The 18,791-nt window shown below is 39.2% G+C and overlaps 1 protein-coding gene across 3 annotated transcripts in view; it reads right to left on the bottom strand.

The window, feature by feature from the left end:
* WSCD2 (WSC domain sialate O sulfotransferase 2) overlaps positions 1-18,791 on the bottom strand; it is a 405,505-nt gene that overhangs the window by 71,454 nt on the left and 315,260 nt on the right. For all 3 annotated transcript variants that reach the window (XM_089677027.1, XM_089677044.1, XM_089677035.1), the window contains 2 exons: positions 8,295-8,469; positions 4,699-4,863 (listed from right to left, as the gene is read on the bottom strand). In XM_089677027.1, the coding sequence (XP_089533153.1) occupies positions 4,699-4,863; positions 8,295-8,469 (340 nt within the window). The remainder of the gene's footprint in view (positions 1-4,698; positions 4,864-8,294; positions 8,470-18,791) is intronic.

The raw sequence follows: 18,791 nt of genomic DNA, 5'->3' as shown, positions 1-18,791 counted from the left end.
TTCTTTCATTTTCACCTGATGATCCAGACAGTAAGTCTACTGAATGTGACCAATGCCACTTATGCCAGTTTCTTGCGTCATTACTATAGAAAATAAGATGTTTATCATTTGCATTGTGTAAAACAGATGATTGATCCTGTCTTCTCTGATCCTCCCTTTCTTCCACAGTACCAAATGCATCTGCTGATAGTACAGAGCCCTGGGAGGCACTCTGCACATGCCAGTTTCTTGCAGCAATACAATGATGCAGAAAACTATGTTAATTCCCCCTTATGAATCAAAGCATTGTTTCATTGTTTTTGCCATTTTCATCTTTTTAAAATAAAATGTATTTCTATTTTATCCCCTATTAACCCTTGGTTAACCCTTATCAGCCCTAATTAACCCCTTCCTCCTCTTCTCCCCTTGGCTTTTAATTATCTGCTGATATTTTTTATTTCAGTTTTTTACCATTAAAGTGTTACAAAACCCACAACAGTAAAATCAGACTGTATATGCAGTGCAGCATGCTTGCTATATTCACTATAGAACCTAAGATGTTTATCCTTTGCATTGTGTAAAACAAATGATTGATCCTGTCTTCTCTGATCCTACCCTTCTTCCACAGTCCCAAATCCACCTGCTGACAGTACAGAGCCCTAGGAGGCACTCTGCACATGCTCAGTTTGGTGTGTATTGCTAAAGAGTTTTTTTGTATGGGAGCATGCATGTAATCAATACAGGACCAATCAGCACTGTCCAGACAGAGGGTCAGGGATCATGCAGCTTCACAGGACAGTCAGAGGAGAATGAAAACTCTTCCTACAAGCTTTAACCAGTGCTAAGCCAGACACTGAAGGAAATCACAAGACGTCTATATACTGCTGATGAGAAAAGGTATTTAGCAGTTTATATTTACTACAATAATTGCATTTCCATGTTCTATGTACTGTGGGAGAGCAGGTATAGTGAATGCAGGGTTCTGGGTTTAGTAACACTTCAATATTGTTTTCATTTGCTTTGTTCATGTCAGATAACAAGAGAATTAGCAAAATTGAAATACAAACTTTACCATACTTTATACTAGAAACATCATTTTAGTTTAACTTTAAATGGAACATATCATAATAAAATGTATGCTATCTATTTAAAGTAAAACTACATTTTTTCAGAATTCGCACACATCAAAACAGAAATAAAATACATTTGTCATGTTTCCATTTTTTTACATCCTTTTGTTTTTAGATTTTATGGAACATAAATCATTTTCGAAAACAATATTGGCAAAAGAAGGCCTAGATCCCCCCCCAAAAAAACAAACAAACAAAAAAATGCATTACATTGTTGTCTTAAGTGATGTTCTCACCTGGTTATCACTAAATAATCAAGCCCATAGTGGAAAAGTAAAAATTGATCTGGTCAATAGAGGGTACACAGGAGCTGAAGTGGTTAAGCAAACGAGTCTAGCCAGGGGAAACATAAGATGTAAGTAGCTGTATTACATCAATTATGGATGTGTAATTTGTTTTTCTGAGTTATGCCAGGCAGCAGACGAGTGTAGTGGCTAATCTAATAGTTGCCTGGATACATTGTTGCCTAGTCAAATGAGTAAAAAAAAAAGCAGGAACACACATCGAATGCCGCCTGATGTTTGAAAAGTACATGAAAATCTTTCAAATCATAAACTGCTAGTGGGATGGAGAATGAAGGAAAGAACTCTAAATGAATAGAGATAATCAAGGCTATAGATTCTAGGGAAGATTGCAGGTAAATATCGTTGAGTACGACTTGTTCTGCGTACTCTTCTGATTGCAGAGGAATCACATCAGAACATCTCTTCCTGACCTGAGTTGTCTTTCTTTAAAGTGTGCTTAAAGTACTATGTACTATATTCCTCAAACAAATTCAGCCAAAGAGTTCACAGTGTTAGCAGGTAATTTGGCAGATGCCATTTGCAAAAGTAAAATTACACCTGATATTGGCAACTAGGAACAACAAAAGAAGAAAGAGGGCGCACCAGGCTAGTGCGTTATCCCCAAAGGTTTATTATGAATAAATCAAGCTAAAAACATACTCACAAACATATGTGATATCAGGCATATAAAACCGCCACCACGTGGTACAGTGAAAGTAATGACCCAACAGGAACCAACGCCAGGAAAGCTCCGCCCAGGATCAAGAAGCGGCTTATACGATTCGAGGGAACTCCCTCCCGAAACACGTAAGCCGCTTCTGGATCCTGGGTGGAGCTTTCCTGGCGTTGGTTCCTGTTGGGTCATTATTTCACTGTGCCACATTGTGGTGGCTTTACATGCCTGATATCACATATGTTATGAGTATGTTTTTAGCTTGACTTATTAATAATAAACCCTTGGAGATAATGCACTAGGCTGGTGCAACCTCTTTCTTCTTTTGTTGTTTTTTTGCTGTTTGCTGGACTCCCCCGGTCGTAAGAGGGCAGCAAGGCCTCACTTTTCCCAGGATGTGGTTATTGGGGGCATCCGCCATTTCACCATAGTCTATCTCACCTACGCACAGGAGGATTTGTTCTATTTTTTCCATTGGCAAATGGGAACCAGGGAGACGCTTAATGATTACATGGGACCTAACAAAAAAATTTCAGAAGTGCTTAGGGAAAAAATCAGTAAGGAAGTTCAATTTCAATGGTTTACACAGACCTTCCACAAAGAGCGTCGCAAAAATCTAAATAAATAGTAATGCTACAGGGGTGAAGCACGGTGTTAAGATACAAGCCTGAACCCATGGTAAAGACACTCAAAGGCTTGCTAGTATGTGAAGAAATCTCTGATGAAAAAAAATGAGGTTCAGAGAATTATGTGCAATTTTCTTTTGCTTGCACTTTTTAAAAATCATAGTGTACTGCATGTCCTTAGAATAATGAGGGCCAATAATGGGGGGAATTGGTTAAGTCAGCCCCCTCACTATAAAAAGATAGCCATTTTGTCAGTGTGCTTAAACTGTTAGGAGAGCTGACAATCTGTACAGTGTATAAGGAGGGATTAAGGGGATCTGTGCTATTCTGTACTGTGAATGGCAGTGGTGGGCTATATTGTGTGTCACTTGCCCCCTGCCCCATGTTCACAGACATATTCACATTAACCTTAAGAATTCTTTTGAGGACTACTTTTCTGCATGAGCAACAAGTGGCTTGCTACCTGCTGAGGTTTTCGGGTTGCTTTATTTTTTACTTTTATGATTTATTATTTCATTTTTATTTGTGCTTGAAAACAGTCATTTCTTGCAGTTGTCGATTAAAATAAAAACTGCCTTTTTCTATTTTTTTTTTTATTCTATTTTCAAGCTTTCATTCACTTGCTGAACTTTTCTTGGAGCTGCCCTACTCAGCACTACTGCTGCATTGTTATGCAAAACCAAAAAGCACCTCACATCATTCATAATCACCTTATCCACTTATTATTAAAATAAAACTTAGACATACACCTCCTAAAGAAACCCTGACAATGAAAAGCAAGCCAGACTCAGAGGTGCTGCAAGTGGGCTTTATTTGCTTGCAAGGTGATATAAAGAAAGGCCATCCAGAAACTAGCATCTACAGTAGCATATGGTTTGACACTATGGAGTTGATTTGGTGCAGCTCTGTATGAAAACCAATCAGCATCCAGGTATCTTTGTCAAAGCTGAATTGAACAAGTTAGAAGCTGACTGGCTACCATGTACATGCACGAAATTTTGAGTGCTCCGGTTTGAGTAAATTTGCCCACATGGATCATGTATCAATCTATGTGCATTCCTTTATGTGTCCCTGGCTATAACAGCCCTGTGTGGATGTGTATTTTATACACAAGACTTTGAATATAAGATACTACAAATTCAAGGTTTTCTAAGATTTAGAAGAAGGTACAGAAAACCATGGCTATTAACTATAAACCTTTCAGGTCTTTCCAGACAAATTTCATCATAGATTGCTTCTGTGGACACACAGACGTGAATTGTGTCACTAAATTTATCTCTTCACAGATTCCATACTGGAGTATTATATAGTCCACTCTATGGATGTCCAGAGATGAGTGATGTTGTACAAATGGTGCCCCAACTCTTCCTACAGGATTCCTTTTTTGTTTTTTCATTCAAGCTGCAAGAAGTACTCCTGACATGCATACAGCAAAGGCAAATGTAGAAACTGCAAATCCATTCAAACATACTTAAATGCATATTTAATCAGTATGTCAAAGTTTGTTTGTACTAGCCTTTTGTAACTCCTTTTATATATTCTGCTTTCTGGACAAATGAACATGTGTAAATCAGTCATGACAGGATGATAGAATCTAACTAATAAAGACTGATGAGTGGAGGAGAGAGCATTGGGATGACCTCATCGGTGAGTTGTTGGTTCTTCACTATCCAATTACAGTCTTAACCAACCTGTATTGCTTTGACTGCAGGGGAGAAAAGAACATGGTCAGACATTGAACCTGATTATGGTGCCTGGCAAAGGCATGTACATTAGAAAATAGACTAAAGGGAAACTCTTTTGGTAGCTTCACACACATGACAAAAAGGTTTACTGTACATGAAAACTATTACACTTTAAATTTGCATTTGCAATGACTAATTAGTTTATTATGTCATTAGTTTAGGCAATACAGATTTTGATCTCATCTAAACCATCGGGCAAGGTCAAAGTGATTCAAAGTGAGGCGAGCTGAAGAACATCCATACGTTTACACACCAACCCACCTTTATTATACAAGGATCCATCAAAGTAATAACTACCAGTATAGAAGCCAGTAGCTAGTTCAATGAGATGCCGGGCCCAAGTATTCCCTGCACCAGGAAAACTTGCCAAGGCTATAAGCTGTTTAGCACGAGTGGGCAAAAATCTTCTGTCCATACATCGATTATCTGGAAAACAAGGTGAAAAAAAATACTACCTTTCAGTCTTATTTATTGCAACTATAGCAGACTGTCCATGCAAGTGAAATATGTAACAGTTACACAATCAAAAATAAATGTTGCATAAGATGAATTGATTTTTTTCACTTAAGTGCCGGTTCACATATATGCGGATTGGATGCAGTTTGAACAGCATCCAATCCATATGACATGTGAAATAACATTGTTTCCTATGGTGCCTGTTCACATATGTCTGGTGCACTGGCAGTGTAGATTCAGTGCGGATTGAAAAAGAGTCCTGTGCGATTTCTGATCAGTGCGGTCCAGTTCAGGTGTGGATTACAGGCTTTTAACTTCTATGGGAGCCGTTTCTAAATCGCACATGTGTGAAAAGGATAAAATCCTGACCTGAACCTGATGTAAACCTGGCCTGAACTCCTGAAAAACTATTGTATCAATTAGCTGTGAAACCTGAGCTTCATGTGTGAATCCGCAGTAAAAAATACAGCTTGTTTTTTTTATTATTAAGATTGGATTTCATATATGTCATTTCTCAGTTGTGCAGGATCAGGCTAAACTTTAATAAAAGAAAGTCAATAACTGTAAACAAGAAATACTAGGTTTCAAATAAGTAAAACTTTTCCCCCGACCACTGGGATAACATCTGTGCTGTAGCCAAGAGCACCAACATTGTTGTTTTCTTCTGGATTAAACATACCTCTCTTCAAAACTGAAAAATCTACAATTGGCAACACAGGCACAAAATCTGAACTGTGATCAGTGTTTTTTTTTCTTTTTCAGAAGCTTCAGCTGTATTGTTTAACATTCCCTACATAAGTATGAAATGCTATTGTCAACTGTACTATATTCTATTATTCTCTACGTGACTCGATGGTCCCAGTCAGAAGCTTTCTACACTTGCATGAAAATGTCTGCAGTGGCATGCTGTCATTAGCATTCCACTATGTACTATGTTTCAGCAAATGGTCTGCTCACAGAATCATTAACATTTTTTGTTTTTTAAATATTCACAGTTGTATATAGTAAATACTGCATATGCAGACACTTGAAGGTATAGGTACATGCAGGGGCGTACTGACCATTTGGAAACTCGGGCGCTGCCCAAGGGCCCGGGGTCAGTAGGGGGCCCCATGAGATGCCCCTGGTACCTTTTTCATAGGCTTTTTTGAGTTTGGGCAAGGACACAGAGGCCCCATGATCCCCTATTGCCCGGGGGCCCCATGAGTTGTCAGTCTGCCCCTGGTTACATGCTGACATTTTATAATTTTTTTTGCTAAAAGGCCTCTAAACAAAAATTGACTTTCATTTTAGGAGAGAGATTTTAAGGGTTTTCATTTCTTTTGGACCTTTTTTAAAATTTTGGGTAGTGCAAGCAGTGTAACTACTAATGTGATATGGCTAATAGTATTTAAATTGTACATGACCTCCTGCTCTCTAGCTCCCATCTCTTCAGGGAAGCCTATCCTGCCATCAACTAATAACTGAATCTTCTATTCCTCCTACCAGTCCATCCCCCACAGTTATTACCTTTTGTACCACCAGCAGGGCCCTCCTAACCAGTGGCGTCCCGAGGCAGGTGCGGGACTCCGATCCACTACGCTCAATCCGCAGATCCGAACCATCCTGCGGGGATTGTGGGCATGCAGCCTATACGGGGGTGACACTGGACCCGCTCCACGAAAAGGTAAGTTGTAAAGAAAGCGGACGTTCCCCGCAGGATGGATCAGATCGGATCTACAAATTGAGCATAATGGATCAGAGTCCGATCCATTATGCTCAATCCGCAGATCCGATCCATTCTGCGGAGATCATTTGAGGGAGTGTCACCAAGTGTTATAGCATTGGGTGACACCAACCCTAGGGACGCCCCTGCTCCTAACCCTCTTGTATTGAACTGTATTGTCTTTCTTTATATTGTAAAACACTGAGCAAACTTGGTGCTATATAAATCCTGTATTATAATAATAATAATAATAACAATAATTGTACAAAGGAATCCATAAATGGTGATTGTAAAAACATTTCCTGCAATGGTCTCATCTGATTGGATATCTAAGGAGTCTAATGTTAGTCTGTGTTAGCCATAAATGTCATACTTGGTCAGTAATAGCTGGTGCTCATAATACTGGTCATAAATTTGCCCAGGTGCTTCCTGTGTTATAGCCCTCTTTTATGGGTGCTACACCAAATGGCCATTGTCAGCGAAAGTCTTCACAAAATTAGAGTTGTGATGTTCATTCCTAACTATGTGCATATAGGTTGAAATAATGGAACGTATGGGGATGCAGAGCATCTCTTAATATGTGGATATGTATATTTATCAGGTTGGTGATCTACATGACGTGATTCACCACTCATATGAATTCTGGGAGCTCGTATTCTCTCTCTTAAGAGCCCCAAACCTTCTTAACCCCTTGGTGTCGGCGCCTCCCGGCCCTTTAAGGGTTCCAGAAGCTGTGAGACGGAATGGGGTTTTAGGCCCATGTGATTCGCTGTCACGGTGGTCACATGATCGGGAAAGGTCCTGATCGAAAGAGGAGATCGGGACCTTTCCATGAGTAACGAACCTGTGTGCTGAGAGGCCGCACATTTGCATTTAGCTGGCGACAAGAGGTTAAAGTATTTGTCTCTTTGTTTCATTCTACAACATTACCACCCTTCATCTAAAATTTACACTTCAAATTACAATGTATACATAGCCATATTTTTTCTGTTTTGGATGGAATGGGGAGGATTTTTATTGTTGTCTGTTTTACCACTGAGTAGATTTTCTCTCTATTTTTCCTAGTATTCATGCTCATTTGTTCTGATGAAAACTGTCGAAGAAAGGGGAAGCCCCTCTCGCTTTAGAAAGATTTCTTCTACTTTCCTGCTGGACAGGATGTGAAATCAACCCAACAGGACACAGACTGCAAAAAATATATCGATAGGGGTTTTAATCCTTCTCTACTCTATCTAAAAAAAAACAACAAATGCTGGATATGCATACACTGTGAAAAATAAGTGTACGTGTTGGAAGTCACTGACCAAATGCTGTCCTGTCATCCTCAATAAATTGCCATAGCTCTGATACACATGTAATCCTTTAGATGCAGAGGCTGTCTAGCTGCTTAGCCAGTCCATGTGTCAGAATGATTACAGAGAATTGCCATACAGAATAATGGTGACCCCTCCTCCGCATCTCGGTACAGGCTCCAGATGTACACCGACTGTGGACAAGCCATGTAGTTCAATGATTATACATAAAAGATGAAAATGGACATTTTTGTAGAACTATTTTATTACTATTATCATTACAGGATATGCCTTACAAAGGTGTGCTGCTGTAATGTGCCATAGCCAATTCAGTTATCATGTATAATCATGACATTATATCGTTACATTTGAGATGATTTACTGGAGTGTGTCTGCAGTCCTACCTTGTACTTGAGTTTGATATACTATGAAGTAATCCGGTGTGCCACAGCTCTCAAATTCCTCTCCAGTACATTTCTGAGCACACAGTTGCTCGTCTTCCCGCTCGTGAAGTGTGAAATAAGTTGTGGGGAAAGCACAGTGACAGACTGTTCCTGCAAGCACTGCCAATGGATATTCCTGTGGGAAGTCAGTGAGAACAGTGAGTTAGTGTAATAGAGGAGGAATGCAGAATGTCATATGGTACCATTGATGTGATTCAAGCTCTGACATTTTCTGTTAAAACAGATTGGCATTTAATCACAGGCTAACTTATTCATTTTACATAAATTAGATATACTCTGTGCTTCATATGTGGCTCAACAGCTGTATTGGTGTTACGTATAATGGAATTTGTTTTACTGCAAACAGACGAGATGTTTGCTGAATGCAGAAAGTGTCTAGACCAGGATTTCATCAAATATGCTTTTATTTCTTAAATGTCTTTTAGATTTTAAAAAGAGAAAAATACCTTTAGACCTTTTAAATGTTGTTTAGGTACTAGGCCAATCCCTGGATAGCAATGAGAGCATTATAATGATTTTTGTTAATTTTGTCTTTACTTTTCTTCTCACCTATGATATTTGTTCATAAATGCAATGGCAAAATAAAAGGGAATGAGAAAAGGTCTGTTGAGAAGAGTCAAACAATTTTCTTGACTTGTATTAACAGCAACTGTTACAGCACACATTACAAATGGCATTGTCACCTGCTATAGTACATGATAATACCACTTGCTAATACTTGAAAATAACTACTTGATAATAGCAATGTTAATACATTATGATATATAATGATAATACAACATGTTAGGTCCTAAATACAAGTAGACATTTTCACCTGTCTCAAATCAATACCAGATTGTCCCTCCTGAATGGGTAACTTACAGCAATGAATCACTGAGCAAATAATCACAAAGGCTGGATTAATGTTTGTGCACTGGGGTAAAGCACAGTATAGGGGTTGATTTACTAAAACTGAAGAGCGCAAAATCTGGTGCAGCTGTGCATGGTAGCCAATTGGCTTCCAAAATCAACTTGTTCAATTAAGCTTTGGCAAAAAAAAAAAAACTGGAAGCTGATTGGTTTCTATGCAGAGCTGCAACAGATTTTGCACTCTCCAGTTTTAGTACATCAACCCCATAATGTACAGTACATCTTATTACTCATTGCTGAAATGCTTAGTGAAGTGAAAAAGCATAATGAAGGCTATTTATTTTGAATGGTACCCCCTAAGCCACCGTTACAGTAGCTGGCAATACATGCTGTGGTGTGCTGCATTTAAATAAGGGTTATATCCAATTTTCTATTCTTTAAAGTGGTTCTAAAGTCTAATTGGTTTTACCTTAAAGTGTTACTAAACCCAGGGCCCTGCATTCACTATATCTGGTTTCCCACAGTACACATACACCATGAAAATGCAATTATTTTAGTAAATATAAACTGCTAAATACCTTTTCCCATCAGCAGTACACAGCAGTCTTGTAACTTGGCTGAGCACGGATTAAAGCTAAACCAGTTAAAGAGGTTAAAGAGGAGTTTTCTTTCTGCTGTAGGAGGATGCAAACCCCCTAACCCTCTGTCTGGACAATGCTGATTGGTCCTATGCTGATCACATGAACTCTCCCAAGAAAAAAAAACCTCTCTAGCAATTTACACTAAACTGAGCATGTGCATGTGACTACAGGTTCAGTCTGTCTTATCAGGTGGACATTTTAACAAGAGGAGGGGCAGAGAAAACAGGACCAAACAGCCTTTTACACAATACAGATGATTAACCCCCTAGGCTCCACAGTGAGTATAACAAGCATGCTTTACTGCATATACAGACTGATTTTACTGTTGTGGGTTTAGTAACACTTTAATGCGTTCCCTGGGCTCTGTGAAAAAGTGCTTTGCAAAGTACAACTTCTCTTGCAAAGGGAACAACCTATTTGCCTTTAGTAAATCAACCCCTCTGTGTGCACCACCTTGAACAAAGCAAGGGATAGAGCTGTACGAGATCAGAAAGAAAATTATAGACCAGCATGTTAAAGGTAAAAAAGACCATCTCAACTTGATGTTCCTGTGACATCAGTTGCAAATAGTATTAAGAAGATTGCTGTTGCCATGCAGATCTCCTGTAGACCTATTAGTGTATCTGTGTGCCGGCACATCCCGTACTGCAAGCAGATACTTACTGACAGAAAGACTCAATGAACTACCACGGCACTCCACAGCACTGTGGTAGTTCATTCAGAACTACAAGCCAACAACCACTATACTGTCGGAACTTGTAGTGTTCTCATTCACAGTCACATTTTTTAAAAATTGTGACAGCTAGCGGGAGGGAGAAGATCCCGCGCTGGCTGTTGCAATTGGGATCGGGGGGGGGGGGGTGAATGCGGGGGCCGGTTCATTCATAACATGTTACACCCTGAATATGGGTGTAACATGTAACCTGTTACAGAAAGTGAATGTATCCCTTACACCCCGGACTCCCCGATGCCGACTTTGAAATCGTGCGACTTCCAGTGAAGTCCCCGACCCTCTCCAAAAACCGCACTGGGTGAAAATGCAGAGATGTGAACCTGTCCCATAGAAAATCATGTTAAATGGACTGCTTTGCGTTTCTGCAAAGAGGAAAACGCATAGGTGTGAACCTAGACTTAGGCAAGGTGCAGGCTCAATCCACAGGTTAGCTTTATAAAATTTCTCCAAGTACAGGTACCAGTTTAAACTACTGATATATAGGCCATATTGCCAAGAACGGACAACAATCTTATTGCCATGGTCACATTATTGTTGAAATATTTTAAACATTATAACCATATATTAGGGCAAACATACAGACTGAGACATATAAACAGAGAACTTGAAAACTGTGCCCCATTAAATTAATATAGTAAAAGCAGACCATTTTAAAATCAGTCCAGCAAACTACAAACTCAAATATGATAAAACCTGTTAGACACCAAAGTTTATAAGGCTGGAAATATTTAACGTTTAGTCAGTAAAAGTATCAGGGTAGAGGATTAGCTTTATCTCTCATATCTCTGTCATATTTTACAAGAGTTATAAAAATGCATATTCAGTTTTATCTTCCCAATTTGGAAAACTCGATAGAATTTGAGTATGAAATTTGTAATCATGATTAAACTCTAAAGCTGAAATAAAAGAATTCAAAGCGTTATATGCTATATGTATATAGTCAGACCTCTCGAAATCTTTATATACTTTTTCTGTCTAATATGCTGTCAGTCTGGGTAGCTAGAATAATTGCTGTTCAACAGCCAGCCAGATTTAGTGTCATCAGTGAACCAATATAAATATACAGTATATTTTATTTTATCAGGAGGAGAGATTAAATCCTCCTCCACACAGCAAAGTGGCATCAAAGCAGTACTACTGAGTGCTCACAAGTGCATTACATGTAGATATTTACAATCCTGTCTAACCAGAAAATAGACCAGAATTTATTTGTAGTGGGCAGGCTTTGCAATGGGTCTCCTTTTATGTTGAAGGACAAATAACACACAGTGTCAATATTATCCACAATATTTTGTGAAGATCTAATGTATCTACTTTGAAAACTGATGGGAAAGCAACCCCTTTTAATATTAAAGATTTATAGAGGAGCTGGCTATAGAACCAGACACTAATTGATAATTGATTAGATGAATGATAATTAATATAGTTCTTCTACCCAACAACCTTTTCATGCTACTCTATTACAGTAGTCCAAAGACTCAGAATTTACTAGTAACACATTTTTTGTAACCCTAAAGGCCTGTGTGCTTTTGACATGCTAAAACGCACCTCCCTATTGTGCAAAAAAGTACATGTGAAACAGTCCCCTTTAAATGCTCTGTAACGGTTTACATCAGTGCACTGCGCTTTTGATATATCCTGCTTGCTGCATCGTCAGTACATTTTGTGAAAAACGCACCAGAAATGCACCTTCTATTATAGTTAATTGTAGCACACCAAAAATGCAGGACACATTTTTTTAAGTGCATTTCTTGAGTCACATGTACATTTTCCCCAGGTGACCAGGGAGTTAAAGCAAAATGCATGAAAAAAAAAACCACATTAAATTTTGTGCTTCATTTTAACACAACATATTTAAAAAGTGCAAAAAGGTGATATGCATTTCTTTTAAAATGCATATTGTGTTTTGTAATGCACTGATTTGTTAGACAGCTGAAACAATATTGAAAGATCCATAGTAGTGGTTAGCATCTGGTATGTAAGGTTCATGCTTTTTTAAAAGATTTCACCATTGAAAGTTATCTTATTGGGTGATAAGGTGGTATGTTAGAATATCTATTCGTAATTATGAATTAAAAGAGGTCTTGCCTTTTTTCCCCCCCAAACTATACTTACCTAGGTGAATGCAGCATCGCTGCGATGCTACATCTGTCCCCTTCCTTCTATAAGTGTGAGAACTCAGCGATCACATGACCCTTGATCGCTGAGTTCTCACTGCCACTGTGAGCAGAGAGCGGTGGCTGTCAGTCACCGCTCTCTGTTCTGCCCCCCAGCACTCACTGGCGTTCTGGGCTATGGAGAAGAGAGCGGCTGGCTCAGGCTCTCAGCGGCTAGCTGAAAGGCTGAGCCAGGTGCTGCTCCAGACTCTGGGGTGGATCCCGACTTTAGAGTCAGGATCTTTCCCCAGCCTGGACAGGCTTAGTGATGTCCGCCGACAAAGGGCTTCAGAACAAACTGCACTCCTGTGATCCACAGAAGTACAGTCAGAATAGCTTTGGCTGTATGTCTCCTTTAAGGCAGTTTTATAAGAAGAAAAAGAGCACTGCTATGCTGTATAGGGGTGGGTTAAGTATATATTATAGAGGAGGTGTACCTAAGAGTATTTTTCATCTCGGGGGACTACTGTAATTTAAAGGTATATTAAAATGGCTATGTGTCATTTCTTAACGTTATGTTTTAAACTATATGTACAAAACTTTTCGCACCGCTACTAGAAAAGATGGGACTATTGGGACAGCAGCACACACCTGGCTATACCACTAGCAAAAAACAACAAACAGAAAATTGATGTTGCGATAATCATAATAATGCCACAGACATTCCAAAACAAATAATGAGATAAGAAGACAATAGATAATACAGCATAACATAATCAGTAAATGGAAGGAATATAGGAGTGAAGGGAAAGGTGAAATAATAAAGGTCCAAAATGAGGACCAAAAGGAGTAACAGACAATAAACCGTGACCGCTGGCAAAATGCACGGAAATGATCAGGAAAAAATAAAATATTAACTAAATCACAGTAATAGTGGGATATATGAGTCCGTCACAACATAAATGAAATAACGTGAATACAACTGATGAGAAAGTGGAGCAAAATGTGAAAAATACAAAAAGAAATGCTTAAATATTAAAAGTGGACAAACCACTTATCACAGAAGAATGACAATAACAACGCACAGTGAGGCCAAAAAATGTGACCATGCGACTAAAGGGTCATAACAGAATGTGCAGCAAAAGGCCATGTGACATAAAACGACTAATAAGTGACCATATAAATACCATAAATAAATGTGGCAAACATATATAGAGTGCAACTAGTATAAAACAGAAAATGGTGATACAAACGCACAGTGAAACCAAATGAATGCATTACTGTGCACCGTAAAATACAATAACACAATGAAGAAATAAATAACGTGACTAAAAAAAAAATCATAGATGCGACATAAAGTCCATGTGCAAAAACGTACAACAAAAAAGCATAAAAAAAAAACCCACCGTAGATGGGTAAATGATTAGTGAATCCCACACCGGATAAAATGCCTCCTCACCTCCGTGCCCAGACCCCAAGGGGCCAAAAGGTTTTCAGGACACTCACTGCAGGGGCCCTTTAAGTGGAATCCCAAACAGCGATGTAGGGATGATATCCCCCTCACTGGTGGACCATACTGTTCAGCGGTGGTAATATAACTTTCACCTTTGGACACGGAAATCAGCCAGAGCACAGAACTCCTGCCACGGGTTCGTTGGATCAGAAAAAACTGCCAGCTCACAGCACTCCCAGGGAGACAAGAAAAAGTGCTTCCATTGTGTAATATTGTAAATGAATCAAATTTATTGTAAAGACAAATGCGCACTTACATGGGAACAGATCAAACAAGGCATCAATCACATGTGCTGATATGGGTGTACCAATATGGCTGCGGCTGTTCGTGTCGGAAATGACGTCACCACATTCCGCTCTCCGACCTACGCGTTTCATCACTGTCACGTGACTTCATCATCCCTGATATCATCCCTACATCGCCGTTTGGGATTCCACTTAAAGGGCCCCTGCAGTGAGTGTCCTGAAAGCCTTTTGGCCCCTTGGAGTCTGGGCGCAGAGGTGAGGAGGCATTTTAACCACTTGAGCTCCAGAGGATTCACCTCGCTTAATGACCAGGCCTCTTTTTGCAATGCTGCACCTAAACGAAATTTACGTCCTTTTTTTCACACAAATAGAGCTTTCTTTCGGTGGTATTTGACCACCTGTGCGCTTTTTATTTTTTACGCTATAAACAAAAAAAGACCAAATATTTTGAAGAAAAACAATATTTTTTACTTTCAGCTATAAAAAATATATAGTAAACTCAAAGTTGGTTATAAATTTAGGCCAAAATGTATTCTGCTACATGTTTTTGGTAAAAAAAAATCCCAATAAGTGTATATTGATTGCTTTGTGTGAAAGTTATAGCGTCTACAAACTATGGTATAGATACTGCAATTTACGAAATTTTTTTGCTATACAGCGCTGCGCTAGTTTAACGGACAATTGCGCGGTCATGCAATATTGTACATAAATGAAGTTTATGTCATTTTTTTAACACAAATAGAGCATTCTTTTGGTGGTATTTGATCACCTGTGCACTTTTTATTTTTGGCGCTATAACCAGAAAATTTTTGAAGAAAAAAATTTTTTTTGAAAAAAACTATATTTTCTCATTTTGATCATAAAAAATATCTAAAAAAACTAAAATTTCGTCATATATTTAGGCCAAAATGTATTCTGCTGAATGTTTTTGGTTAAAAAATTCCAATAAGTGTATATTGATTGCTTTTTGTGAAAGTTATAGCGTCTACAAACTATGGTATAGATAATGGAATTTACACAGCTTTTACTTTCTGACTGCCCATCACATTTCTTGAGGTGCTAAAATACCAGAATAGTACAAACACCCTCAAATGACCCCTTTTCGGAAATTAGACACCCTAAGCTATCTGCTGAGAGGCATATTGAGTCCATGGAAGATTTATTTTTTTCCACAAGTTTCTGGAAAATGACAAAAACTTTTTTTTTCTTTTTTTTTTTACACAAAGTTGTCATTTAAATGATTTCTTTCTCGCACAAGCCATGGGTATATGTGGAATTACACCCCAAAATACATTCTGCTACTTCTACTGAGTATGGGGATACCACATGTGTGAGACTTTTTGGGAGCCTAGCCACATACAGGAGCCTGAAATCCAATGACCACTTTGAAAGCCTGAAGGTGCGTAACTTCCTCATTACACTTCCTCACTACCTATCACAGTTTCGAAGGCCCTGACATGCCAGGATAGCCCCAAACCCCCCCAAATGACCCCTTTCTAGAAAGTAGACACTCCAAGGAATTTAAAAAGAGGCATGGTGAGTATTTTGCAGATCTCATTTTTTCTCACAAGGTTTTGAAATATAAAAAAAGAACAGAAAAAATATGTTTATGTTTTTTTTCTTCATTTTCCAAAAACTTGTGGCAACAAATGAGATCTGCAAAATACTTACTTAATACTTGGCCATGATATGCTTTAAAACTGCGCATGCCACGTTCAATGGCGACAAACTGCAAACATTTTTAATATCCATAGGCAGCGCTTTAATAGCCTTTAAAAGCCACCATTTTAGATTTACAGAGGAGGTCTAGTGTTAGAATTACTGCCCTTGATCTGACGTTCACGGCAATACCTCACATGCATGGTTCAACCGCTGTTTACATAACAGCACAGAGTCAAGGCTTGTGCACACAGGTGTGCGCACATGGGAGGGGCAATTTTTTTTTTTTTTATTTATAGTTATTTTGATTTTTTTTATTATTTTTAAATTGTACCTTTCATTTTTTTTTTTTAATCAATTTTAATGCTATAACAGGGAATGTAAATAACCCCTATAACTTCAATGGGCATTGTCATATATTCTTTTTTGAGAAATCTGGGGTCTATCAGACTCTGGATATCTTCTCTGCTCTTACATTATCTAATCAAACCAAAATCGGTGTGATCAGATGCTTTCCCAATTTACAAATGGCACTGTTTATATCCTGCGAAACTGAAGTGATGAAATGCTTGTAGCTTCCGAATTCTTAGACTATAGAGATGATTGGCATCATTCTGGTGTCCAATCAGCTCTATGGTCAGCTGGCAGAAACACCGGCTGCATTCTCAGGTTCCCCCGATGGCACGAAACTGCCCGAGAAGGCCGTGGAAGGCAGCGGGGGAGGGGGAACATAATCTTTCACTGCTTGTAAAAGCAATCTTGCAGCTAATTAGCCACTAGGATTGCTTTTACATGAAAGCCGATCACCGGCTGAAAAAAACGATACCAGGACGATGCCTGCAGCTGTAGGCATCATCCTGGTATAACCATTCAAATCCAGTGATGTACCAGTACGTCGCTGGTCCTCGTTGGGTATATATGCTATGTTCTTTTTTTTTTTGTATGCAGCCTGTGGACTGAATGAAAAAATGAGAAGAAATATCTGCCAGAAAAAGTGTGTGGTATGCCCACCATTAGAATATACTGCCCTGCATCCACCCACTTCTAATGGTGGGCACACATTAGGTCACACTTTGCCACAAGTGCCAGTTCCAAGATTGAATAAATGTCTAAATAGTGGCACGCTTGAATAAAAATTGACCACGTATAAGTGGTACCCCGTATGGAGAAATGATGACACCAAGTCCCAAACTGCTCCCCATGTAGCCTGGGCATCCGGGGGGGCTCCACGTGACTATCTTTTCCCTCGTAAATCCAAAACTTATAAGTATAGCCTGTTGTCCTCTCACAGGTCTTCTACATCTTGACCCCATATCTGGCACGCTTGCAGGGGAGAAATTGTTTGAATGCAAGGCGTCCAGAAAAAATAATAAGGGACTCATCAACGTAGATGTTTTGCTGGGGAGTATAGACATCTGCAAACTTTAGGGTAAGGTGATTTGCGAGGGGCTGAATTTTGTGGAGCCGTCAAATTCAGGGTTACCCCGAGGATGACAGAGTGTATTGTCGCTGAAATGCATAAAACACATTATACTCTCATATCTATGCCTGCCCATGGCAGCAGAGAACACGGCATATGATGAATCAGGTCTGCGGACCAATACAACCGCAATTCATTTCTTTTAGTAATGCCCATGTTGAGGGTTAGGCCCAAAAAAAATTTAAATTTGAAAACCGTAATGAGTTTCCATGCGACTGGTCTGGCAAGGTTTGAATTTGGGTTGGTGGCGATAAATTGTTGTGCATATAGACTGCTTTCATCCACAATCAACGCATACAGATATTCCGTGAAAAACAGCTCCAAAAATCAAGGAGGTATGTGAAAGACCAAGATGTACTAGACCGCTGGTACTCGCCAGTTCACCAAAAGGTAGCGGGGCACTAGTATTGGCACTCTGCTGCATATGAGAGTCATCATAATTTACCGACAAGTGCTAACAGAGATCAGGCCTGATTCTGCCAACACTGCGGTTTTGTGTGCAATGTATCAAGTGACAGTGACCTACTGACTCTGCACTTGCTGGGGGAGAAGGGGGGGTAAGTGTAGGGGCTTAACGCAGGTGTTGGCAGGTGCAGGGGCTGATCCTGCTAACGCTGCGTTTTTGCGGACGCTATACTAATGTGAACGCTGGAATAGTGCTGATCTGATCAAAGATATTGACCCGTTCAGACACTATACTAGCAATGGAGGTTTATTGTACATGGGCATGCTCCTGGCAATCAAGGGGTTAAATGTGATGACTGGTGCACTGTCGGGCAATCTGACGCTATCTGGGAGGGATGTGAAAACCACGGGAGCGCGAATTACGTATATATATATGTGATTTTGCGTACCCATGCCGCCCTGTAGCAGTATTTCTGCTGTAGGGTGGTAAGGAAGCGGTTACAGAAGAGGTTTGTGTTATGGCGCTGCGTTACTTTAACTGACAATTGCGCGGTCATGCAACACTGCACCCAAATTAAATTTAGATCCTTTTTTTTCCACAAATTGAGCTTTCTTTCGGTGGTATTTGATCGCCTGTGTGTTTTTAATTTTTTGCGCTATAAAAAAAAAGGCTGACAATTTTGAGACAAAAAAACAATATTTTGGACTTTTTGCTATAAAACATGTCCAGTAAAAAAAATTAAAAAATCTAATTTTGTCACAAATTTCATCCAAAATGCATTCTGCGACATGTCTCTGCTAAAAAAAATCCAAATA

This window comes from Staurois parvus, unplaced genomic scaffold (genome assembly GCF_062004578.1).
Source record: "Staurois parvus isolate SC_StPar_1 unplaced genomic scaffold, SC_StPar_1.0 ptg000014l, whole genome shotgun sequence".
Classification (NCBI taxonomy): Eukaryota; Metazoa; Chordata; class Amphibia; order Anura; family Ranidae; genus Staurois; species Staurois parvus.
Note: the sequence above shows the minus strand (reverse complement) of the source record. Positions and strands in the feature narration are given on the sequence as shown.